Below are 23,420 nucleotides of genomic sequence, written 5' to 3'. Positions count from 1 at the left end.
TAGGTAGACATGTATACAGTCACTGACAGTGGAGCATGGAGAAGTTTATTTGAAACAATTCTTTGGTATACATAAGTTTATCACTTTATTAAAGCAAATTTACTACTGTGAGATGTATGTGCTCACCTATTTTAGAATAAAAACTAATTTCAGCAAAACAACTGGTGGTGTACGATGAAGAAAAACTACAATGTTGTCAGTATTGCTACTTTAATTTTTAATTATCAAGGCTGAGCACACCACTTCACAAAAACGCCGAGTAAAAATGTCACAAGTACGTGTAGGCACTTTTCACACTGTTAGGAATTTCTCCTAATACTAAACCAAAATCTGGTAAAACAGTTTTCATGAAACTTGGTCAGCAACTCAAACAGCAATCTTAAAAAAAAAAAAAATCAAACATTCTAACATAGTAAAACCCACAGTTCTAATAACTTGATACTTACTTGCCAAGGAAAATATTTATAAGTCCAAGTTTTCCATAATCACACCATCATGCATCCATAATAGCAGGAAGCATTGTATGTAGTAAAAACGCTACACCTCATCACACAGTAGTTCTGAATGTGAGCCATCTCAGCAGCTTTCCTTGGTGCTGTGCTGCATGACGGCAAGTACAGTGCAATGTCCACATGGTGTATGTTCAGACTGACGCAGCAGTACACGATTTGATTCAGACAAGCACATCGGAAACACATCAGATTCACCGCATGTTTGAATGTGGATTAATTTTGGCCAGTTCATGTTCAGAAACATTTTGCTGTTGTCAATTTTTTTCATAACCACCTACGTCCAGTTAAGAAAGTTAGCAACAGAGCTGGAGAGACTGCTCAGTGGCTAAGAGCACTGGCTGCTTGTCCAGAGCACCTGGGCTCAATTCCCAGCACCTACACTGCAGCTCACAATTGTCTACAACTCCAGATCCATTGGATCTGATACCCTTATATAGACATACATGCAGGTAAAACCATTGATGCACATAAAACAAAAATAAATTGTAAAAAAAGAAAAAAAGTGAGAGTCTGAAAAAGGAAGCAGATATCTGACAGCAGAGAATGTGGCTGGACCAAAGGACTGTAGGAGGGCACTGCAGAGACTAGTTAGGACCCCTCTGAGATGCTAACACTGGGGAGGAGAAGGCAGTGATTACTGCTGCCTCATGGAAAGAGAAGAACAAAACAACTCAGTATAAGAATTGGAGATAGAATGGAAAAGATCAAGAGCCACCCAGGCAGGAATCTTGATTCAGCCTTGAAGAAACAGGTCAAGGAGCAGAAGAGGGAGGCACAGAGTAAACAGATCTAAGAAACCCTGGAACACAACACATTTTACATGTGAGCAGCTTCAAGATCCTAAGCAGAAAGCTATTGGAAAACAGCTGTGTGGTAGCTTTAAAAAGAAAAACTGCCAGGCCTGTAAAAACAGCACTCGGGGACGCAGAGGCAGGAGGATCTCTGTTAGTTCGAGGCCAGCCTGGTCTACAAAGGGAGTCCAGGACAACCAAGGCTACAGAGAACACCTGTGCCAAAAAATCAAAAATTAAAAAAAATAATAAATAAATAGTAATAAAAAATTTAAAAATAGTTTCTCCATTAAAATAGAAAACCTGCTGTTATCACAAACAGGTTGAGAAACCAAGTAAATGTAAAATAGCAGGACAAGTATTAATGTGAGCTAAGGATTATGCACACACATGCATTGGCATAATGGATTGTATCTAGTAGTAGGATGTGATAACTTGTGCCGATGTGTGATGCCCTTGTTCCAAAGCGTGTATATCACCAGTCAGGGAGCAGCTTCGTGGGACCATGGTGGGTCCCAGGAATCAAACTTAGATTGCCTAACTTGAACAACAATATTCTATCTGCTGAGCCATGGAATAGACTTAAAAGGAATTTGTACATGATTAGGACCCAAAGGAGGGGGGAAAAAAAAGAAGATTACTCCCCCAGATCTTCAATGTAGATAAAATAAGCTCTACTATGTTTCAAGTCTACACTTTCTTTTTAACACCTAAAACATACAAAAAATGTAATCTTTCCTCTTTCTCTCTCTCTCTCTCTCTCTCTCTCTCTCTCTCTCTCTCTCTCTCTCTCTGTGCATGTGTGTGCAGACAATCTTAAAGAGCTTCTACATATCTTTGTTGGGCACACTAACCACAGTTATCTGAAAGGAGGAACCTCAATTGAGGAAATGTCACTGCAAGGCATTTTCTTAATTAGTGGTTGATGGGGGAGGGCCCAGCCCATGGTGGGTGGGTCCATGCCTGGGCTGGTGGTCCTGGTTTCTATAAGAAAGCAGGCTGAGCAAGTCATGAGGACCAAGCCAGTAAGCAGCACCCTCCATGGCTTCTGCATCAGCTCATGCCTCCAGGTTCCTGTCCTGTTTGAGTTCCTGTCCTGCCTTCCCTTGACAATGGACAGCAATACGGAAGTATAAACCAAATAAACTCTTTCTTCCCCAGCTCGTTTGGTCATGGTGTTTCATTGCAGCAATAGAAACGTTAAGGCAAGCACATACCATACAATTAGGAATAGTTACTATTGCTTTATAACTGAAGGAAATCATGGTATGTGGTGCTAATTTGAGATGAACTGGGGTTAGTGTTAAAACCTACAGTTTCTACCCTTTTCCTACTGATTATGGTCCATATCTTACTTATGCTTTATCTGCATTTTACAATGATCGTTATGTTTTGGTAACTTCACTTGGCAATACACACTGAAATAACTGAAAGAGAAAGTGACCTTTACAATTCCCTTTTAATTTCTAGTGGCTAGATAATATTTTAAGCTTTAAGCAACCTGTGACAAAACTGCTATAATGCCTGAGACTTTTCATCATTACACAAACTGCATTCGACGCTATCACTCTTGAAAGACCCTTGGGAAATAATGGCTTTTGGATCCTGCTAGTCAGCGTGACATGGCATGCAAAATTGCATCTCATGCTGAGCCAACCAGGAAAATCTATGTCATCACTATATGACATTCAGAATTTCATCTGGAAACTATAATCTCATTTTGACTGCTAAAGGGAGTGAAAAGACTGCATTTAAAAAAAAACTTGGATTTTCGCTGAGTTCTTGCCAATTCATATAAAAACTAGAATAACAAACTTATTCCCAAAGAATTCAATATTTGAGACACTAGCAATGTTCTTATATATCACCAGGATGTATTCTTGAAGAACTTCATAGTTAGTTGGCATTATAGTTCAAGTCATTTTTATAATGACTTAAGTTAAGTTAATGGATTTCTGGGAGAAAATTTACAATGAAACAGAGAAAGCCAAGAAATAAATTGTACAAATAAGAGCTGAGCTATTCAAAATTATACACAACAGAATACAGCTTTACTTGGTTGAATAAACTCTAGGCTAAAAATAAAAATAGAAAATCAGAGTTTCAAAGCCTGTGATCCCAGCACTAAGAAGAATGGAGGTCAAGATTGCAAGATCACAAGTTCCAGGCTGGGATGAGCTGTACAAGAAGACCCCATCTCAAAAATCCGGGGGCTGAAACTACTATTTGCTGTAGGGCACTTGTTTAGATCCTCAGTGAGGGGCTTGTGAAATGCCTCGTCTGACTTAAGCATAATGTACCTATTTTAGATTATATACTCAATCCCCATGGCCATGTATATATAAAATCCACGTTATTCAATTCTTCTCAGAACAGGATGTGTGACTGCAACATATGTTATGTGCTCATTTTTAACTATGCTATGCCTAGTCATAAAATGAAACATTACTAGAAATAAACTGTAGTAGCTTACATAAATTATACTTATGGGCCATGTTTCTGCTGTCCTTTCATTTTGTGATATGTCATACAAGACTGTGGATGCAAGCCTGTGATAACACTGAACCCATCATAACAACTAAGACTTTATACATAGCAATTATGCAAGGATGACCACATGATACAGGGCAGATTAGGCAAAATCCTCCTCAGGTACACTTTCAATAAATACTGAACAAGACCTGCTTTTCTTTGATCACATACTGTCAGGTATGTGAGCTCAAGGGTATACTAGTCATGTGCACTGCTCCAGCCACGGAACTATATGAGTAAGAAAAGTCATGATGGTGCAGGCCCTGGAACTTGTCATGCCAATCAAAAGCTCTGGTTTTGCCTGCCTAAGCATTTTGGTTATGGAAATCAATTGGCAACCTGTCCTCCCTTTTGAATGAAGTTTCTTTGTCTTGTAAGTAAGTAGTCTTTCTAACTTCAGAGTGTTTGTTCCTCAGTAAGGCAAGGATGTATCAACAGGCAATATCCTATAGCATTCCTTATCCAGATGTCTCTATGTCCCAGGGCTTCGCTCCTAGCCTTCTTCCCAAGCAACTAGCTGCCCTATGTGTTCCTATTTAATATGACTTCTCAGGCCTCCCATCTCCACATCCACTAGTCATTATCTTTCTCATTCTGCCTGAGCCCACACACTTAGAGCACTATTGACTTTTTTTTTTTTTTTTTTTTTTTTTTTTTACAGTCCTTTAATATGTTTTTCACCAGCTAATACTCATCTTGATTAACTTGGATCCACAGGACATGCAAAAGGGTGCTCAGGTACCTTTGAACCTACCAGACCCTTTTATTTTCCTTGCTTGTTGTTTCAAAGAATAGATGTAGAGGATTCTAGAAATGTAACATCCTTAGAAGACACACTGTTTGCTGGAACACTGATGTCGGAGTTAAGTAGTGCTAGAACACTGTTAAATCACTGCAATGTTTAGCTATAAAAGCGAGGATCCTAGGATGCAAGATCTGTTTTGGGAGCTTTAGCACTAAAACGCCACACTAGGCTGCCCTGTCTGCTGCATGTCTCTTGCAACTGTTTACTGAGACTAGAATTCAGAAACTGTAACGCCCTCCATTTAGCAGAGGCGTTCGTGTTAAAACCCATAGCAACACGACCCCAGTTGAATGACAGAAACATGGCTCTGGGTTCTAAAGACTGAAAGGATATGTTGTAGCGGTAGGTCTTCAGTCCAGCCTTGGGATCTCAGGGGCTGAGGATTTACCAGCTTCTCCACCACTACCTAGACTTCCTGTTGCAGAACAGCAAAATGGCCTCAGCAGAAGAACATAGCATCCGAAGACAGGGATGCTCTGCTCTAGTTCTCCAGGCACACAGGTTATGTAGCTGTTTTCATGAGCAAGTCATGTCAGTTTAGGGTGTAAGATGCAGAGTGGGTAGGTTCAGCTCCTGTAGGGCACACGCTGACGAGAAGACAGCTTTCCTTGATAGGTCTCCTGAGGTCTGAGGCCCTAGCTTTTAAGAAACTGCATGCTTATATTGTTCTTTGCCACCCATCTCTATAAACAACAAACTTTAAATCGTTGTATACACAACTTGGTAGCTAACGAACAGTAGACCTATTCATTAGATTGTCTGTAGTAGACCTCAATTAAAAAGCTTATTTTAAATAACTACAAAAATCTAGGCAACAAAAATTAAAAATAGCAGTTTCCTTTAAAATAAGCATAGAAAATGCAAAAACTATAAGCAGTACCGGCCAAATTATTGAAGTATCTAACTGTATGTTACATAAATATAAGAAAGACATGCAGTTTGTTGACAATTAATGAAGCACACTAACATTGGAACCCTTCCCTATGTCAGAAAGCCACAGATAAAAAGGTGGCAAGTCACAAGACAATTAAGATGGCTAGAGGGTTAATGTACTTGCTACCACCACCATCCCTTAGTTGGTAATAAATATACAAAATAAAGAAAAGGGAGTAGCTTTAAGTATACTTTTAAAAACTAAATTTACTAGGCCGATGAGATAGGTGAGCAGGTAAAAGCACTTGGCAACAATCCTGAAGACTTGAGTCCCATCCCCTGGGATACACACAGCAAGAGAGAAACAACTCCCAAAGGTTGTGCTCTGAACACCACACCAATGATGTGGAAGGGCTCCCTTCTCCCATATACACATGCATAAAAAATAAATATATAAAAGTGAGAGAACTAGAGCGTCAATGCCCAGAAGCCACGTAAACATTCTGTGGGCATTGTAGCCCTTCTCTAACTGCATCCTCTAAAGGCAGAGGCAGGATCTCCAGAGAAAGCTGCCTCAGGAGACTAGCGAACCTGTCCCTCCAAACAACCGTCAGTATACTGAAGGATGAATGAACAAATAACTGTCAGTATACGGGTACCTTCCTGCTGCCTGGAACTCCAACACTGAGACGATCTAGGTGCCTAGGTAGGCACCTACAAGCATGGTGACATCGCAACCCCCAAAATATACACAGAACTAAAAAAATAAAAATAAGACCTTAAAAAAAGGCATGGAAAATAAATATACCTTGAGTTCAGTATTTCCAATCTTGAGCCTAAATTTCTCAAAGAGGTGGTAGCCACTAAAACTAACCATTGAAATAAATGTAATTAAAAACAAAATATTAAAGTTACTATAACAAAATAGTTTTAAATATTTTAAAGTTAGTGAAGTATTTTACTTTAATATTTTTAATGTAACACTGAAAAGTTATATGGAAAACTACTAATACAGAAGCTTCTTGAAACACACATATATGGAAAAATCTAAATGATATCACAAAATAACAGGGGAAGCAATGCCCAAATAGACATATTTTGCCACCAAATGAAACATCCAGTACGAGGAATGAATTAAATTTAATTGAGTCGTTGGCCACAAGGTCCCCATAGTAACTCCCAAAAAATCCAGATTGTTGCCAAGGTTGCTCTCCACAAACTGATGGTCAGGCCCTAGTGCTGAAGACAATACCTACATATCTCATTGGACACGTAAAGTTCATTTGGTATCTAAGTAGAGCTTTACACCTACTGACTGTTGTTCATGGGTCTGGTAACTGCACCACACTAGCGAAGAAAGGTAACCCCCAACTACAAGCCCTTTGATCGACAGCGGCAACCTGCCTGCCTGCTGCGCTGACGCAGTAGCGGCACAAGTGTTGTAGAAACACTAACCACTCTCTGGTGAGATTTAAGGCCCACTCACTGGATGGAATCCAGGCCTGACCCTGCTAAGGTGGTCACGAACCAGAGACGAGGTAGGCAAAGAGCCTGAGGAAAACCCAATCTATTGTTCTGCTAAAGCAACACAGCAATAAAATAACACCTAAGAACATTCTATTATACCCACAGAAAAGTGCCTCACTGGGGTATATTTGACTCAGAAATAAAAATAATTTTTTTATAGTTTACAAATGGAGAAAATCACATTGATAAATCTTGTTTTGATCCAGTTTTCTAATGACTACAATATTTTAAAGTGGGTTTTATATTAAATGTATTGTACCTGATATCGTTTATATGACTTTGAATCTGTTGAACAGTACAGTATCCCCAAACCAAAGAGTCTCCGCCTTCAAGTGTTCAGGTATGCTGCTTGTAAAAGAGCATTATAGCTAGCATAATTAACTACTGACACTCCCTTACAGATGGAGGGGGCAGGGAGTATTGTGGGACTCGCATTTGACTATCCAGCCAGTCGTCCTCACATTTGGATGCAATTACCCCCCTAATTTCAGGGGGCCTCAAGGTCTCTGTGATAGTCTGTGGGATGAGCCAAAGAACACAGGCTAGGGAAGAAGAGTCCTGGGTCCCATCTATGCAGTCACGAGAGAGTCATCATCCATGTGGGTGCAACATTTCAGCTCAGCTGCTTTATGGTCACCACGCTAAGTAAGCCTAACAAGCTCCGTAGCTCTCCAGGTAAATTTTGGTGAAATGGAACTGTACACTGTCATTATAACTCATGGAGTGGGGTAGAGGGATAGTCTGGCAATAGCCTAAGGGAGAACATTCTGGAACCAAAATCTTCTACTCAGAGAATAAAATAAACTGCACATGACACATTAATATCTACCTTCGATTCTTTAATATTTTCCAATGAAATCAAATATCTGATTAATTACAAATGAATGGAACTTAAAGCTAAACTGCATGATACAAGCAAGTAACTTCTAAAATACATGAATCCACAAAAATATAGTTTCATGAATAATACTAATTCTACACTATGATTAGGAACATACCGATTCAAATTCATGCTTAACCCAATTAAGGATGGCCTGAGCATGTTGAGTGAATGGCAGTCGATGTGTGTCAAAGGAAGTGCTGTTACTCATTTTGCTTTTAATCAAATTATTAAAATTCAGTATTACAAAATTATGACACCAAAATATTATTAACAGAAATTGGCAATCTCCACATTTAAAATTGCCCTAAAAAGTGCACTGCTTGTGAATAGAATGACTCTTTTTTATTTAAAGAAATTGCTGGCTTTGGGATAACAAGTTAAACTAATGGAAAAAAGTAAGAGCAGAAGGTAAGATATCATACATTGTCTTCACAGAAAGTAAGGATTCCGTGTACGTAAGACGTAAAGGCCATCTACCTTGATACAGCTATTCTCACGTCCTCTACAAGAGTTCAGGAATACCAATACTTAAGCTACGCAAGTGTTTGTACATTGAGTAATAGCTAATCTGATGGCATATATTTTTATCCCTACTCAATGGAAGATGTCATTTTTCTAAATATTAAATCCTGTAACTCTACTTAATATCCTATATCCCACTTCAACCTGTGATCTCTCCATATACATTAACACTCATCCCTGCTAAATTTCAAATTCACCCTTTCTCCCTCCTCAAAATTTTCCGTGCTGATAGTCATGCACAAGAGGGTAAATAAACACATAAGGTTTGCTTGTTTTATTCTTGTTGTTGCTGTGTGGTTTTTTGGGTTTTTGTTTGTTTGTTTGTTTGGTTTGGTTTGTTTCCTCGAGACAGGGTTTCTCTATGTTATCTTGGCTGTCCTGAACTTGCTTTGTAGACCAGGCTGGCCTCGACTTCACAGCAATCCACTTGCCTCTGTCTCCTGAGTGCTGAGATTAAAGGCGTGCGCCACCATGTCCGGCTTCATTTTATTGTTTTTAAAGTATAGCTCCATGATAAGAGTGATTACCTCTTGTTTCTTAAAAATTCTAATATATTTAACCAAATTTACATTTAGACTCATAGAGCCTTACAACTTTCTTTTTATTTAAATTTATTTTTAAAAATTTATTCACTTTACATCCAGATCTTAGGTCCCTCCCTAGACTCCTCCAGGTCCCACTGTCTCTCCCTCTTCCTACATCCTCCTCCCCTAGGAGGAGTCCCTCTTCCCAGACCAAGTGAGTGCCAGGAGACTTATCATCAAAGAGCTTGGGGATAGAAAGACCCAGAGGAGTCAGGCGCTCCACAAGACCAGCTGTACCAATAAATCTGGACCCAGGGGGCCTGCAAAGACTGATGCACAAACAAGGACCATGCTTTGAGAGGACCAGGCCTCCTGCTGAGATGCAGCCCTTAGGCAGCTCAGTCTCCATGTGGGTCCCCTAGTAAGGGGAGCAGGGGCTGTCTCTGCCATGGACTCTGCTGCCTGCTCTTCCACCACTTCCACCTGGCGGGGCAGCCTTGACAGGCCATAGAGGAAGAGGAGGCAAGCAGTCCTAAATAGTTATGTTTTAAAGAGTGCTGTACATAGCTCAACCATCCCTACTTCCTCAGTTCCCACTCACTGCCTAGCAATTAAAAGTTCCTCTGGCATTCTGGCCGACAGTAACAGTCGGCTTGGTCAGGCTCCCGGTTTAGGACAGTTTGGTCCCAGTCACTGCCGTCGTCTTGAAAGTTTCAACCATCGGATATAGCTACGTAGTTGCGCTGCCTCCTTCTTGTATTCATGCTTCTGTGCCATCCCTGCTGCGTCCAGCTTCTTAATGTTTAAGACGAAAACGACTTCACAACTTAATTATGGGCTTTTTCCTCTCCCTGCAGTGTCCTGGCAAACCTGACTTATTCTGAGGCTTCGACAGTGACTCCCATGTTGCTAACTTCTCTTGAGGAAAATGCAAGCCCCAGCTTTGTCTTCTGATAGCACCACCAAAAGGAAGTGTGCTTGTTTGTTTTTTATTTTCCTCCAAAATTGGGCTGTCACAGCCCATTTTAAGTTGTGACACATTCAATTATAGGATACTTAATATCCACTCTCTGTATCCTAGTTACAACTCACAAACTTTACTTATGTAGTCTTAAATATTTCATGTGGAAATACAAATGGAAGAGGAGAAAGTTTTTAGAGACTCGTTAACTGGTTTCTGTTCACTGACACGCAGACTCAACTGACTGATAAGAGGATCCTCATGAACCGTCAGCTTTCCTCAGTCACCTGTAGCACCGGTGCGTGGCACTATTCCAAGATTTATGCCTTATGAAGCACAAGGCACAGCTAGCAATGGAGGCTACCCACAGTGCAATATGGAGGACGGAAAAGCCTTGGGGTGTACACTCAAGTTTTCACGAGAGGAAAAAAATGTAAAGCTTTAAACACTGAGATTCAAAGTTTTCTGAAATGGACAAATTTATTCAATGCTAAGTAATATAAATATTTCATTGAACTCTTGTATTTTGAAACAAGGTCAGGAAAAATGTTAAGATATTTAACCTAATAACCAAAGTTTATTCCTAAAAGAAAGATTCTGTAAGAAAGAACTGGAATAGTAGACTGCCATCTTTCATTATCTGTAATAACAGACCAAGTACTGCTTTAAGACTTCATTTTATACTTAGTTTTCATTCAGAGCAAGCAGAAAGGAGATTCTTACACCTGAAAATAAGCTGTTGCTGCTGCTGGTAGTGGTGGTGGTGGTGGTGGTGATGGTGGTGGTGGTGGTGGTGGTGGTTGTAGTGGTGGTGGTGGTCAGGGGTGGTGGGTAGTGGCAGTGGTGGTGGTGGTGATGATAATGGTAGGTGACGGTATTGGTTCTTTTAATTTGACAAAAGCTGTAGAATATATTTAAATATTTAACAGGAAGAAAGCTATGTCCACATTACAGTGGAGAGTGACCCTTTAAAGACAGGGTCATTGGGTAGCTTTTAGGCTTGAATTATACACTCTCTATGACCACCTTCCCTTAGAACACTATTCCTCAATATACCTGATCTCAAATTCCTTGTTACATGAACAGTGATGAGGCCTCAGGCTGCTCCATGGAGCTGCTCCGAAGCAAATCTTCAGTGAGACACACTCTCACTGTTGTAAATAACTAGTACCCACAATTCAGCATGGCTCTGTATATTCTTTCCCTTAGTTTTTCGGTGCTTCGTTTTGGAATATTTCTACTGTCTGCCTCCAGGGCAGAGGATGCTCCTATAATGTTTGGTCCATGCTAGTTCCTCTGCACTCTGCATGTGGGACATTCTAGGCTTCCTCTCTAGAGTTAGACCACAGTTCTTTCGTATACGCCCTTTTTCTGGTCAATGTGCTCACTCTGTAAACACTTCAACATGGCTATCAAATTGGCTTCAAAGTACAAGTATTTACCATGTCTGCTAGTTAGTTCTTCCATGTCTGCTAGTTAGTTCTTCCATGTCTGCTAGTTAGTTCTTCCATGTCTGCTAGTTAGTTCTTCCATGTCTGCTAGTTAGTTCTTCCATGCCTGCTAGTTAGTTCTTCCATGCCTGCTAGTTAGTTCTTCCATGTCTGCTAGTTAGTTCTTCCATATCTGCTAGTTAGTTCTTCCATGTCTGCTAGTTAGTTCTTCCATGTCTGCTAGTTAGCTCTTCCATGTCTGCTAGTTAGTTCTTCCATGCCTGCTAGTTAGCTCTTCCATGTCTGCTAGTTAGTTCTTCCATGTTTCCTCAGTGGCTCTTACTGATTTGTTTCTCTTACCATCGTTTCTGCCTGTGTTTGTCTTTAACATAGGTAATATGTACACACTAAAGATAAAACTCCAATTAACTTATACAGCATTATGTTTTCAAAGTTTTTGTGTTCATTGCAGATATTTCATTGTTTTCTAAAGGCTGGGCAAATGTGTCACACCACTGAGGATTCCTAGACTAGGACATGGATTTTCCTCAAGAGTACAGCGGGCCCTGTGCTGCTATGCTGTGAATTTGCTCCCACACTTTTAGCACATATCTTGTAGCCCGGTGCTAACATTCTTTATGCAAAAATAAGACCACACTGGTGGCTTCTTGTTGAAAATGAAAAGACAAATCAAACTCAGTGCTTTGATATCACCACGCTTTGGTAACTGTGGACTAAAAATGCTATACAATTTCATTAGAGACAAACTTGCAATCAACAGTACATCAGCGGCTAAGGATACAAAACACACAATTCTAGTAAGAACTGAGCGTAAATCTTCAAGTAGTGGCGTGTAATACAGATGACTGAGGCAAGAGGAAGGTTTGAAGTTGAGCTTTGCCTTGGCAACATAGGGAAAACTCATTTCTTTAAAAAGAATAATGAGAGGCAAGGAATTCATCCATAAAGTAAACATTAATATTTATCCATTCTACAATGTGATTAAAAAAAATATACTACATAGCAATATACACAAACACACACACACACACACACACACACACACACACACACACACTGTGGAATTATAGACCCAAAACTGGTTAAGATGGTAAGAAAACATAATCAAAAAGAAAAAAATTGCAGCTATATGCAAAGGGCCATAAATTATAAGTAACTGTAAATTCATTAGTTTATTATACAAGATAACTAATAATGATGACCATATTGACATATGTCAGTTCAAAGAAACCATAACTATGTGATTGGCTGAAGGCCCACTCCACAAGATGGAGCCCATACCTAACACTGCTTGAGTGACAAAGAACCAGAGACTAGGTAGCCTAGGGACCTAGGGTAAAATAATCACTGTACTATTTATTTTTATATTATAGACAGAATAATGACTAGCCATTTTAGAACTTATTGATATGATGGTAAATTATAGTTTTATTATTTTCCTCCCTCAATAATCAATAATAACTTCTAATAAAACCATGGATAAGAATAATAAGGTAAACAAATCCTCAGAAAACTGATACATCTGCTCTTGACACATACCTGTCACTGTTTTTGTTTTCACAGGGCTGCTAGCATATTCTGAGGCCTGATATGACTGCTGTTTTGCCAATGGGGCACTTCCAGCAGACAGTTCATCTTCCTTCCATCTGCTAACCGAAGGCACAAGAGGGACAGCTACCACAGGCTGCTGAAAGAAACAAAGTGGAAATGAATGTCTCATCTTTGTGAAACAATGACGATCAAAGATGGCATCACTATGGGCAGCATTTTGTGAGCTGGGGACAGGTTTTGTTGGAAATCACACCAGCTCTACTCTTTCTCTAGTTTCTCTCATAAGTAGTCCTCCCCATTTATAGTCAGGGAATATGTTACAATACTACTCACTAGAGAACTTCCTCCACAGCAGAAGGAAGCGGCCTCGCCTATCTGTGAGGGGCAGGAACTGAGCCACATGTGGATCATGCACACTCAGAGCAGAACACTACACCCACAGGCGTCTTTTCTAATGTTCTTATTCTCTCCACTGTACAGTAGAACAACTCTACACAGCATTTGCACTACACTAAGTATTAGGCATTATTACTGATGTCAAGTGTAGGCAGGGTGTGAACAGGCTGGTGGAAATACTATGTTTCACCCCACAGAGGGAACTCAAGCATCAACACGCTTTGGTTCCTGGAGCCAACAATCGCAAGGGTATAGTGAGACAACGGTACTACCTTCTTTCTATACATATAATTCATATAGTAAAGTTATGATATGTTAATAAGAGGTTAAGAAAGGTAAAGAACATGACAATTATAATCCAATAGCAATTAAAGCTTATGAATTATTCATTCATGGAATTTTCAGAATACTATTTTGAGATGAGGGCTGAGGATTCTGTGTGACAATGTAAATGGCTTAATATAGATTAAATGTTAATAACTTTTTATAACTTTAATAACTAAAAGGTTATTCCCACTGTGAATTGTGACAACCAGGAAACCTAGTTATTTGGGGTGGGGAGGTAACTCTTTATTATTTAAATGGACAGCCAATTTTTTTAAAGAAATTTTGAGAATTCTATTTTGTCTGAGTATATGTAGAAAGCACAGAAAAACAACTGAAAGCGAGAGAAAGCTGGAAAACATTATGATTCTCTAACTGAGCACATGAGCGCAGAGCTGGGCAGCGAAGCAGCTGTTTCTTCTTTATTCACTGAAATAAAGTCTGATGTTCCTGCCAGTGATGGCCAATACAAGCCTGTCAGATTTTGGCAAAAAAAAAAAAAAAAAAAAAAAAAAAAAAAGGCATTTCTGCTGTAGGATCAAAGATCAATGGTGAGCTGCATGGAAAAGAATCACCAAATATTGGGCTTTAGCCACAACTGAGAAGGAAAGTGCAGCTGGGGAAACAAGGGGTGACAGCTACGGTAAGCTTGGTGCTCTGTATAAAAGGGTAGATGTGGGCTGCAGGGTCATGCAGTGTGACTCCTACAACAACAACAACAACAACAACAACAACAACAACAACAACAAGAGATTCACAAATCATGCAAAGAGGGAAATGAAAGTAAGTGGGAATCTCTGCCAAGGGAGAAGAGAACCCTGAAAATGTAAAAGCCAACGTATTTGTATATTTAATTATAACAATGTACTTAATACTATGTTAATCACATTCAATATATATTTAATACTTAGGCATGGTGGTACATGCCTGTACTTCTAGTGCTAGGGACACTAGCCATGAGAGTTGAGTTCTAGACTAGCTTTGTTCCAACAGTCACTGGCTTAACAAACCAATCAATCTATGCCCATTATTTAAATACCTGAGAGAAAATGAAGCACTCTGAGCATTCTTAGCATATTAAGGATTAAATGAGTACGTTTCAGCCAGGCGTGGTGGTGCACGCCTGTAATCCCAGCACTCAGGAGACAGAGGCAGGCAGGCCTCTGTAGCTCACGGCCAGCCTGGTTTAACACAAAATGAATCCAGGACAGCCAATGCTACACAGAGAAACACTGTCTAAGGAGAAGGGGGAAAAAAAGAGTATGTTTCTAAAAATAAGAAAACAAGATGTGATACTGAACTCCAGAGAAAAGGATGAAATGTGGTAAGATATCAGAAGTCACAGCAATAAGTGAGCAAAACCATCCTCTTGCAGAGTAAACGTATGTTGATAGAGATAAGACCCCTTCCTTATAATGCCCATCTGGAACCCTCTCTTAACCCTGCTCTGCAGTAAGCATTCTCAACTCCAGAATTGTCCACAACCTTTAGGAACTGTATTTAGCTGTGGCTATGTCTAGGAGAGTTTGCTCCCGCCCAGAGTCCTCCTGGCCCAAACACTGAGGAGAAAATGCTTTCCTGTCTGCCTTGAGCCTGTGCTGCTCCTTTTTCATACACATCACCTGCCTCTGAGAGGCACTCCTCTTGTTTTCATGTTACACTGGACACACAGTCACACAGCCAGCACTGAAACTGGTAAGAATAACATGAGAACAGGACCGACCACATTGCTCTCACTAATCTTTCTGTAGAAAGTTGCTTCAACAGCCAAACGGTGTTGAACTGCAGTTCCTATAAATAAAATTACAGATCTTCTTTGAAAGGCAAAAAATGGGGCATAGAAAAATTGTAGCAAATAAATAAAACAAGAAGAAAATCAGTAAGAACAGCATTCTCTAAGTTAGTAACAGCAGCGTCTCTCAGCTCCATGACAACAACAGCATCATCCAGTCTGAGTCAGTCACAATGACATCATCTACTCCTAGTCAGTAACAACAGCATCATCCAGTCTGAGTCAGTCACAATGGCATCATCTACTCCTAGTCAGTCAGTAACAACAGCATCATCCAGTCTGAGTCAGTCACAATGACATCATCTACTCCTAGTCAGTAACAACAGCATCATCCAGTCTGAGTCAGTCACAATGGCATCATCTACTCCTAGTCAGTAACAACAGCATCATCCAGTCTGAGTCAGTCACAATGGCATCATCTACTCCTAGTCAGTCAGTAACAACAGCATCATCCAGTCTGAGTCAGTCACAATGACATCATCTACTCCTAGTCAGTAACAACAGCATCATCCAGTCTGAGTCAGTCACAATGACATCATCTAATCCTAGTCAGTAACAACAGCATCATCCAGCTCATCACATTAGAGGGCATGGTGGGTGTGCTCAAATAACATACAGAGCCACTCACCTGTTGCATATGTCTACTTGTTCGTTTTTGTGGTTGATAGATGATCCACGTATACAATATTGGGTCGATGTTAACAGCAAGTCCTTGTACACTACAAAGAAATACAGCCCCTAAAATGAAATATTTTGAAATTATTACAATTCCTTATATAAAAATAACAAGCTGTAAGAGAAGAGACAAGTAATAAATACTGTTAGGATGCACAAGATTTCAAGCCAGCACTCATTAGTGTAGGAAAGTAAGATGATGCAGACACTTTACAAAACGGTACAACATTCCTCTTTTTGAAAAGAATATAGTTACAGCCAGGCATGGTGGCACAGGCCTGTAATCCCAGCACTCAGAAGGCAGAGACAGGTGGATCACTTTGACTTTGAGGCTACCATGGTCTACAAAGTGAGTCCAGGACAGCCAAGACTACACAAAGAAATCCTGCCTTGAAAAAGATATAAAATTACAAATGACCTATTCCAACAAGAAAAAACAAAAAATGACAGAAATAATTCATCTACTGAAAGATTATCTATAAGACATTATGAGAAAAATGGCCTAAAGAAAATTTAAAAGACAGAAACCCAACTCTAAAGAAAAAAGAACGCAGAAACAAACACTGCTTTTTAAAACTAAATATATAAATGAAACATTATTTCTAAATATCATTCAAATCACTTTTGTCTTTTTAAAGAAGAAATGATAAAAAGACAGAGTGGAGTTCATCGTGGGCAAACATAAGGCGTGGGCGGGTGACTGGGGGAGAGCACCATGGGAAGAAGACTGTTTTTCACCTTGCAGAGATTCCTTCACCGTCCTCTGAATTTAGTAATGCTGCGGTCTAGTAATTAGATACAACTGTTGACTAAACACAAATTCATGTAGAAATGCATTTGTCTTTCTCTTAACCCCAGTTATACCCATCCTTCACCAATGAGCCTTCCTAACACGGCTGGCCTTGAATCCTCTGAGTTACTGAACATTCTATAGTTCACCGTGGTCACTGAGGACTCAGTTTTCTCAATGAAGATAATGCCACTAAAAGATGACAAGAGGTGATGGCAGGTGATTTGGGAAAGAAGTCTGAGAGAGAGTAGCGTATATATGATTCACACTGTTGAGAAGGATAGCTAAGAATGAACGTGGCTCACATAAAACCAGAAACAATTTGGAGTGCCACCAGGCCTCCCCACCAAGGGGAAGGGGTCAAATATGGGACACCAGAGTTCATGCCAGAGTCAGTCCCCAGCTCTCCACACAACTGTGGAGAATGACCTGTCCATTGGCTAGATCAGAGTATGGGTTTGATGTTTACTGCTTGTATTATCCTTGGTTGGTGCAGTAGTCTGAGCAGACCTCCCTGGGCCCAGATCCGCCCGTCATGATGTTCTTCATGTAGGTTTCGAGTACCCTCTGGATCCTTCTGTTTCCCAATTCTCCTATATTTCTCTCACCTAGAGTCCCAATAGGATGTCCTCACATCTATCCCAATCTCCTGGTACTTTCATGGGACATGCCTTTTGGGCTGGTGCCCAATTATAAGTGAGTATATACCATGTGAGTCTTTCTGAGTCTGAGTTAACTCACTCAGTATAATCATTTCTAGTTCCATCCATTTGCCCACAGATTTCAGGATTTCCTTGTTTTTAATAGCTGAGTAGTATTCCATAGTGTAAATGTACCACAGTTTTTTTTTATCCATTCTTCAACTGAGATACATTTAAGCTGTTTCCAGGTTCTGACTATTATGAATAAGACTGCTATGAACATGGTTGAGCATATGTCCATGTAAGAGACACTAAATTGATTAGAAGAAAAAGTAGGGAGGAGCCTGGAATACATTGGCACAGAAGACAACTTCCTGAACGGAACACCAACAGCCCAGGCCTTAAGGGCAACAATTAATAAATGGGACCTCATGAGGCTGAGAGGCTTCTGTAAGGCAGAAGACACTGTCAACAGAACAAAGCGACAGCCTACAGACTGGGAAAACATTTTCACCAACCCTACATTTGACAAAGAGCTAATATCCAAAACATATAAAGAACTCAAGAAATTAAATACCACCAAACCAAATAACCCAATTAAGAAATGGGGCTCAGAAAAAACCAGAGAATTCTCAACAGAAGAATATCGAATGGCTAAGAAACACTGAAAGAAATGTTCAACGTCTTTAGTCATCAGAGAAATGCAAAACAAAATGACTCTGAGATTCCATCTTATACTCATCAGAATGGCTAAGATCAAAATCTCGAGTGACAGCACATGCTGGGGTGGATGTGGAGAAAGAGGAACACTCCTCCATTACTGGTGGGAACGCAAACTGGTACAATCACTTTGGAAATCTATCTGGTGTTTCTCAGAAAAATGGAAATAGGGCTTCCTCAAGACCTAGCTATTCCACTCCTTGGAATATACACAGAAGATGCTCCACCACGTTATGAATCTTTTAATTTGCATTTTTTGCCCTTAGACTTGAATTCAAAGTGAGATAATGTGTCTTAAGCACATATTTTTCTCCAGATAGGACTCCCATACACACACTGAAAAACCTTAAGGAATGACATATTTCTCTTCGTCTTGAATTAAAAGTGAGACAATGCATCATGAGCATATATTTTTCTAGTAACTGGTTATGGCAGATAAATATATACAATTATATACAATAGATATAATTTATCAATTATATATATTATATAATTGTATATATTGTATATATGTATAAATTGATAAATATATACAATTTCCCATATCTCGCCTAAATTTCAAGTGCACAGAATAAAATGCCATATGCCTGTATTCAGGAAGCTTATTAAAATGTTTTATGATTCTTGCTGTGTGTATATGGCCATGTGTGTGCACACATGTATGCAGGTACTTGTGCGTTGTGTGCAGAGGTCAGAACTTGCACTGCATGTCTTTCGCAGTCATGTCCCCCTTATCTTTTGAGACAGCATTTCTCTGAACTTCAATTCTGAGAGACTGACTGGATATCAGGTACTTTTGTGTCTACCTACACAAGAATCTCAACAGTTTAAAACTTAAATGGAACAATCTCATCCTCAACTTCTGCTTGAAGATAAAAGTATTCCATTTAGGCGCAAGATGGAGTACAAGACTACATTCCATCTCCTGTGTGAAAAAAACCAAAACCTAAGAAAATCATATTGATTAATATTGTACCATGCAAGCTATGCAAGACCCTGGAAACCTGCTAACAGAGAACTTTGGGCACTGGAATTTGAAAGCAATTAACACGACTCTCACAACTATCATGTGGCACTGTCACCTCCAAGTTCTTCCAGGATGACGCAGAGAAGAGGGAACCTAGGGCTGGCAGAATCCCTGGTAGATCTCCAGACTCGGGCAAAGGGGAGACAAGGAGAGAATGGGCGCTGGCATTTTCAGGAAAGAAGCCAATGGCAAGAGATCTGCATGCTGCCCTCGGCAGGTCTTTGAATGAACTCCTGCAAATATTCAATTGAGGAAAGAAGAGGCCTAATACAACAAAAGGCCACAAATGTACGAGAAACTGTTCAATAGCATAAAACTCTGAAAGCAAACCTTAATGGAGTGTAGCATTTCGTGCCCATAAAACGTCAGAAAACTATACACACAGAGAATATCTACAAGTGTTTGTAAGAATATGAAAATATAGCCTGCAAACATTGCTGGTGGGAATGAAAATGGTTCGGGCATGATCAAACGGAGAGTAGCAGCTCCCTTAAACTCAAAGACTTGGCACATGACACAGCAATTCCTATCCTGGGCAAACACCAAAAAGAAACAGAAAAGGATGTTTAAGTGTGCATGGGTGTGTGCATGTGTATGTGTTAAGTAGCGTTTTTCACAACAGCCAGGTGAGAACAATCTGAATACCCATAATGGATGGAGAAATAAGTCATGGGATAGCGACATAATGGAAGGTTGGTAACAAAAGGAATAAATACTATTATATGGTACAACATGGATGAAGTTGAAAACCCTCATATTAAATGAAAGAAACCAGATGTAGAAAACAAAAGAGATTGCTGGCTAACAGGAACTGGGGAAGATAGGAAGCAACTACTTGAAATACCAAATTCATTTTACAAACTAAAATAATAACATCAATACTATTTTAAAACTGAAATAGAGTGAAAACTATATTAATATTTAAATGCCACCGAATTGTTTAATTTAAAATAGATAACTTTATATTACAGTCATGTCTCTACATCGAAATCTAACACACGGTAAATAAAAGGTCACACATACAATGACAGCCCTATTAGAGTATATGGGAACTGAAAATTCGTGTTGCCTAGTGAATGTAGCCTTCAAATTGTCTTAGTGCCTGACACAGATGCAGAAACGAAACATTAGGTGGAGCTTGGAGAACACAGGCAAAGGTGTGAAGGAAGGCTTGTAGGAGCCAGGGAAGTCAAGGACACCAGAAGAAAACCCAAAGAATCAACTAACCTGACGCCATAGGGGTTCACAGAGACTAAACCGCCAACCAGGGATCCTGCACTGGGCTGACCTAGGCCCCCTGCACACATGTTAGTTTGTGTAGCTTGGTTTTCTGCGACTCCTAACAGTGGGAGCGGGAGCTGCCTCCGACTCTGTTGTCAGCCTTTCAGACATTTCCCCCTACTAGTTTGCCTTAACAGAAGAGGAGATGCCTAGTTTTACTACAACTTGATAATCCATGGCTGGTCGATACCTAAGGAGGCCTGTCCTTTTCTGAAGAGAAATGGAGGGGTGGGTAGGGGCAGGAGGGAAAGGAGAAGAGGGAGAGGGGCTGGAAAGAGAGGAGCGAGGGGGAACTGTGGTCTGGATGTAAAATAATTTCTTTATTAAATCCCAGTACAATGCCTCTTTCATGTGCTTAGATGTTGTTGGAGTAAATAAAGCAGCTGCCCTGCCAGTGGCCCTAACATTAACATACATATTAATATATTTTCATATATAAACATACACATTGTACTATTATAATATACATTTAGATTATATTATGATGCATTGTTAATATCTATTTAAAATCAACATATTTACTGATTGATTAATTACTATTAGCATATGTTAATGTATGTTATATGTTACATGTATGTTATATGTATTAATACATAATAGCTTAAATACATACTAGGCTATACTATCGAGGTTTTGAATAATGACAGCCTATGATGCATAATCAGTGAGAAATCACTAAGTGACACATTATCTTAAAACCTATCCCCATGATGGAATGCATACCTAGATATAAATTCTATCACTTTAAAAAAGCAGTTCAAGGCCTTCCCAAGGACGCCTGCCAGGACACAGGGCTCCAGCCTCTGGCCCAGGGCTCCGCCTGCCTTCCCAAGGAGACCTGCGTGCTGGACCCCAGGATCATTCAGGCTAGACCTTTCTCCCTAACCCCTCTCCTACTCAGGTCTCTCTCTTCATACACTTCCAGTGTCTATTTTATTTTCCCTTTTGAGTGAGATTAAAAGCATCCTCCCTGGATCCCTCCTTGTTACTCAGCTTCTTTGGGTCTGTGAATTGTAGCATGGTAATCCTGTACATTATGGCTAATATCCACTTATAAGTGAGTGTATGCCATGTGTGTTGTTGTGCGTCTGGGTCACCTCACTCAGGATGATCTTTTATAGTTCCATCCTTTTGCCTCCAGATTTCATGATGTCTTTGCTCTTAATAGATGAATAATGTTCCCATGTGTAAATGTACTTTAAAAAAAAAAATCTATTTTTTGTTTGAGGGAATCTGATTTGTTTCTGGTTTATGGCTATTCCTAATAACGCTGCTGTGAACATAGTTGAGCAAGAGTCCTTGTGACATAGTGGAGCATCTTCTGGGTATATTCCCAGGAGTAGGATAGCTGGGTCTGAGAAAGCACCAGAATGATTTTCAAAGTGCACCATTATTAAGTGAATTGGAATTAATAAATAAAACAATTAATGCAGACTACAAGTAAAATAGTATCTATGCACATTAAGTAAAAAGTAAATTGTGTATTATGATACTTGCATAGTAACACCCAATAACCCAAATTATATGTGAATTTACATTTACCTTTACACAACTGGGATTCTTTTTTTTTTTTTTTTTTTTCCTGTGTAGCCTTGACTGTCCTGGACTCACTTTGTACACCAGGCTGGCCTCAAACTCACAGAGATCCACCTGCCTCTGCCTCCCGAGTGCTGGGATTAAAGGCGTGCACCACCACGCCCGGCTGGGATTCTTAAACTATGTATCACTCACTGCATTCTCCTTGTGTTGCTGTAACTTTTGAGAGTAGAGATTTTTTTTTTTCAAGCAGGGAATACTATAAAATAAGTCAAGGTTCTCAGGAATGTTCACACTTAAGACTATATGTTATGCTCACTGAATGAATTCTAAACTTGCTTCTCTTTCAGTGCTCCGGAGAGGGAACACTGAAACAGTCTCTCAGGAGATTGGTCAGAGGGAACCACGAAGGATCATACTTTTGTCATCCTCAGATGAAACATTAGGCAACCAGTTGTAACATCTTCACATCTGCAAGTACTTACATTTTTGTGCATAACCATTATGTACATAAGTGACAGGAAAACTGGAGAAAGCAAACAGGAAGACAGACCCTGTCAAAGGACATCGAGGCCAGGCCACTCAGATGAGAAGAGCGGCAGTCTCCTCAGTGGTGGCCACAGGCCCTGCGCAGTGCAGCCCGTATTACAAGCAGTGTGTGATAGTGCAAGTCTGTAACTACCAAAGGGAGACTTGACAAAAGTCGGTAATGCATGTTACAGAGAGATCCATCACATTCATCTACAGTTTTGGAAACTGCAATGACCATGGAAAGATTCCCTTTCTAAAATCACATGGACACATGCTCAGAATGCAGCTGCTGAAAGGGTTCAGAGTGCTGGAGAATATAAAATCAAAGGGACATAGTTTGCACGTGATAAACTTGAACTTGGCTACTTTGTTGAGGTCTGAAACCATTTGCTATGTTAGGAAATTAACTATATTTCTAAAAACTAGAAAAAAATTAATGAAAGTAAAAGCTTCTGGTAAAGTAGTTGGAAGTAGTGATAACATCAATAGTGAAAAGTTGGTGCTACACTGTATGTCCAAGCAGAAGATATAAAAGATTTCTCATAGATGGCATACTCAAAATATATGTATGGAAAAATTAATGAAAAAAAGTGGCCTTAAACTTGAAAAAGAACAAAAGAGAACATATGGGGTGGTGGGGTGGTGGAAAGAAGACATAAGACATAATTACAGTCCCCCAAAATAAAAATATAACATTACAACATATCCCCTCCCAGTCATCAGTCATGGCATCAGGAGCTTATCAATGAGCAAATAAATGATAGGCTTCTTTGGT

At 39.8% G+C, this 23,420-nt stretch overlaps 1 protein-coding gene across 2 annotated transcripts in view; it reads right to left on the bottom strand.

The window, feature by feature from the left end:
• Vps13b (vacuolar protein sorting 13 homolog B) overlaps positions 1–23,420 on the bottom strand; it is a 551,580-nt gene that overhangs the window by 316,312 nt on the left and 211,848 nt on the right. The window contains exons 20-21 of one of the 2 annotated variants that reach the window (XM_051159473.1): positions 16,073–16,182; positions 12,921–13,068 (exon numbers count right to left, since the gene is read on the bottom strand). In XM_051159473.1, the coding sequence (XP_051015430.1) occupies positions 12,921–13,068; positions 16,073–16,182 (258 nt within the window). Of the gene's footprint in view, positions 1–12,810; positions 13,069–16,072; positions 16,183–23,420 lie in introns of those variants that run through there. The other variant, XM_051159472.1, reaches the window with a different exon arrangement.

Source organism: Acomys russatus, chromosome 17 (assembly GCF_903995435.1).
Source record: "Acomys russatus chromosome 17, mAcoRus1.1, whole genome shotgun sequence".
Lineage (NCBI taxonomy): Eukaryota > Metazoa > Chordata > Mammalia > Rodentia > Muridae > Acomys > Acomys russatus.
Note: the sequence above shows the minus strand (reverse complement) of the source record. Positions and strands in the feature narration are given on the sequence as shown.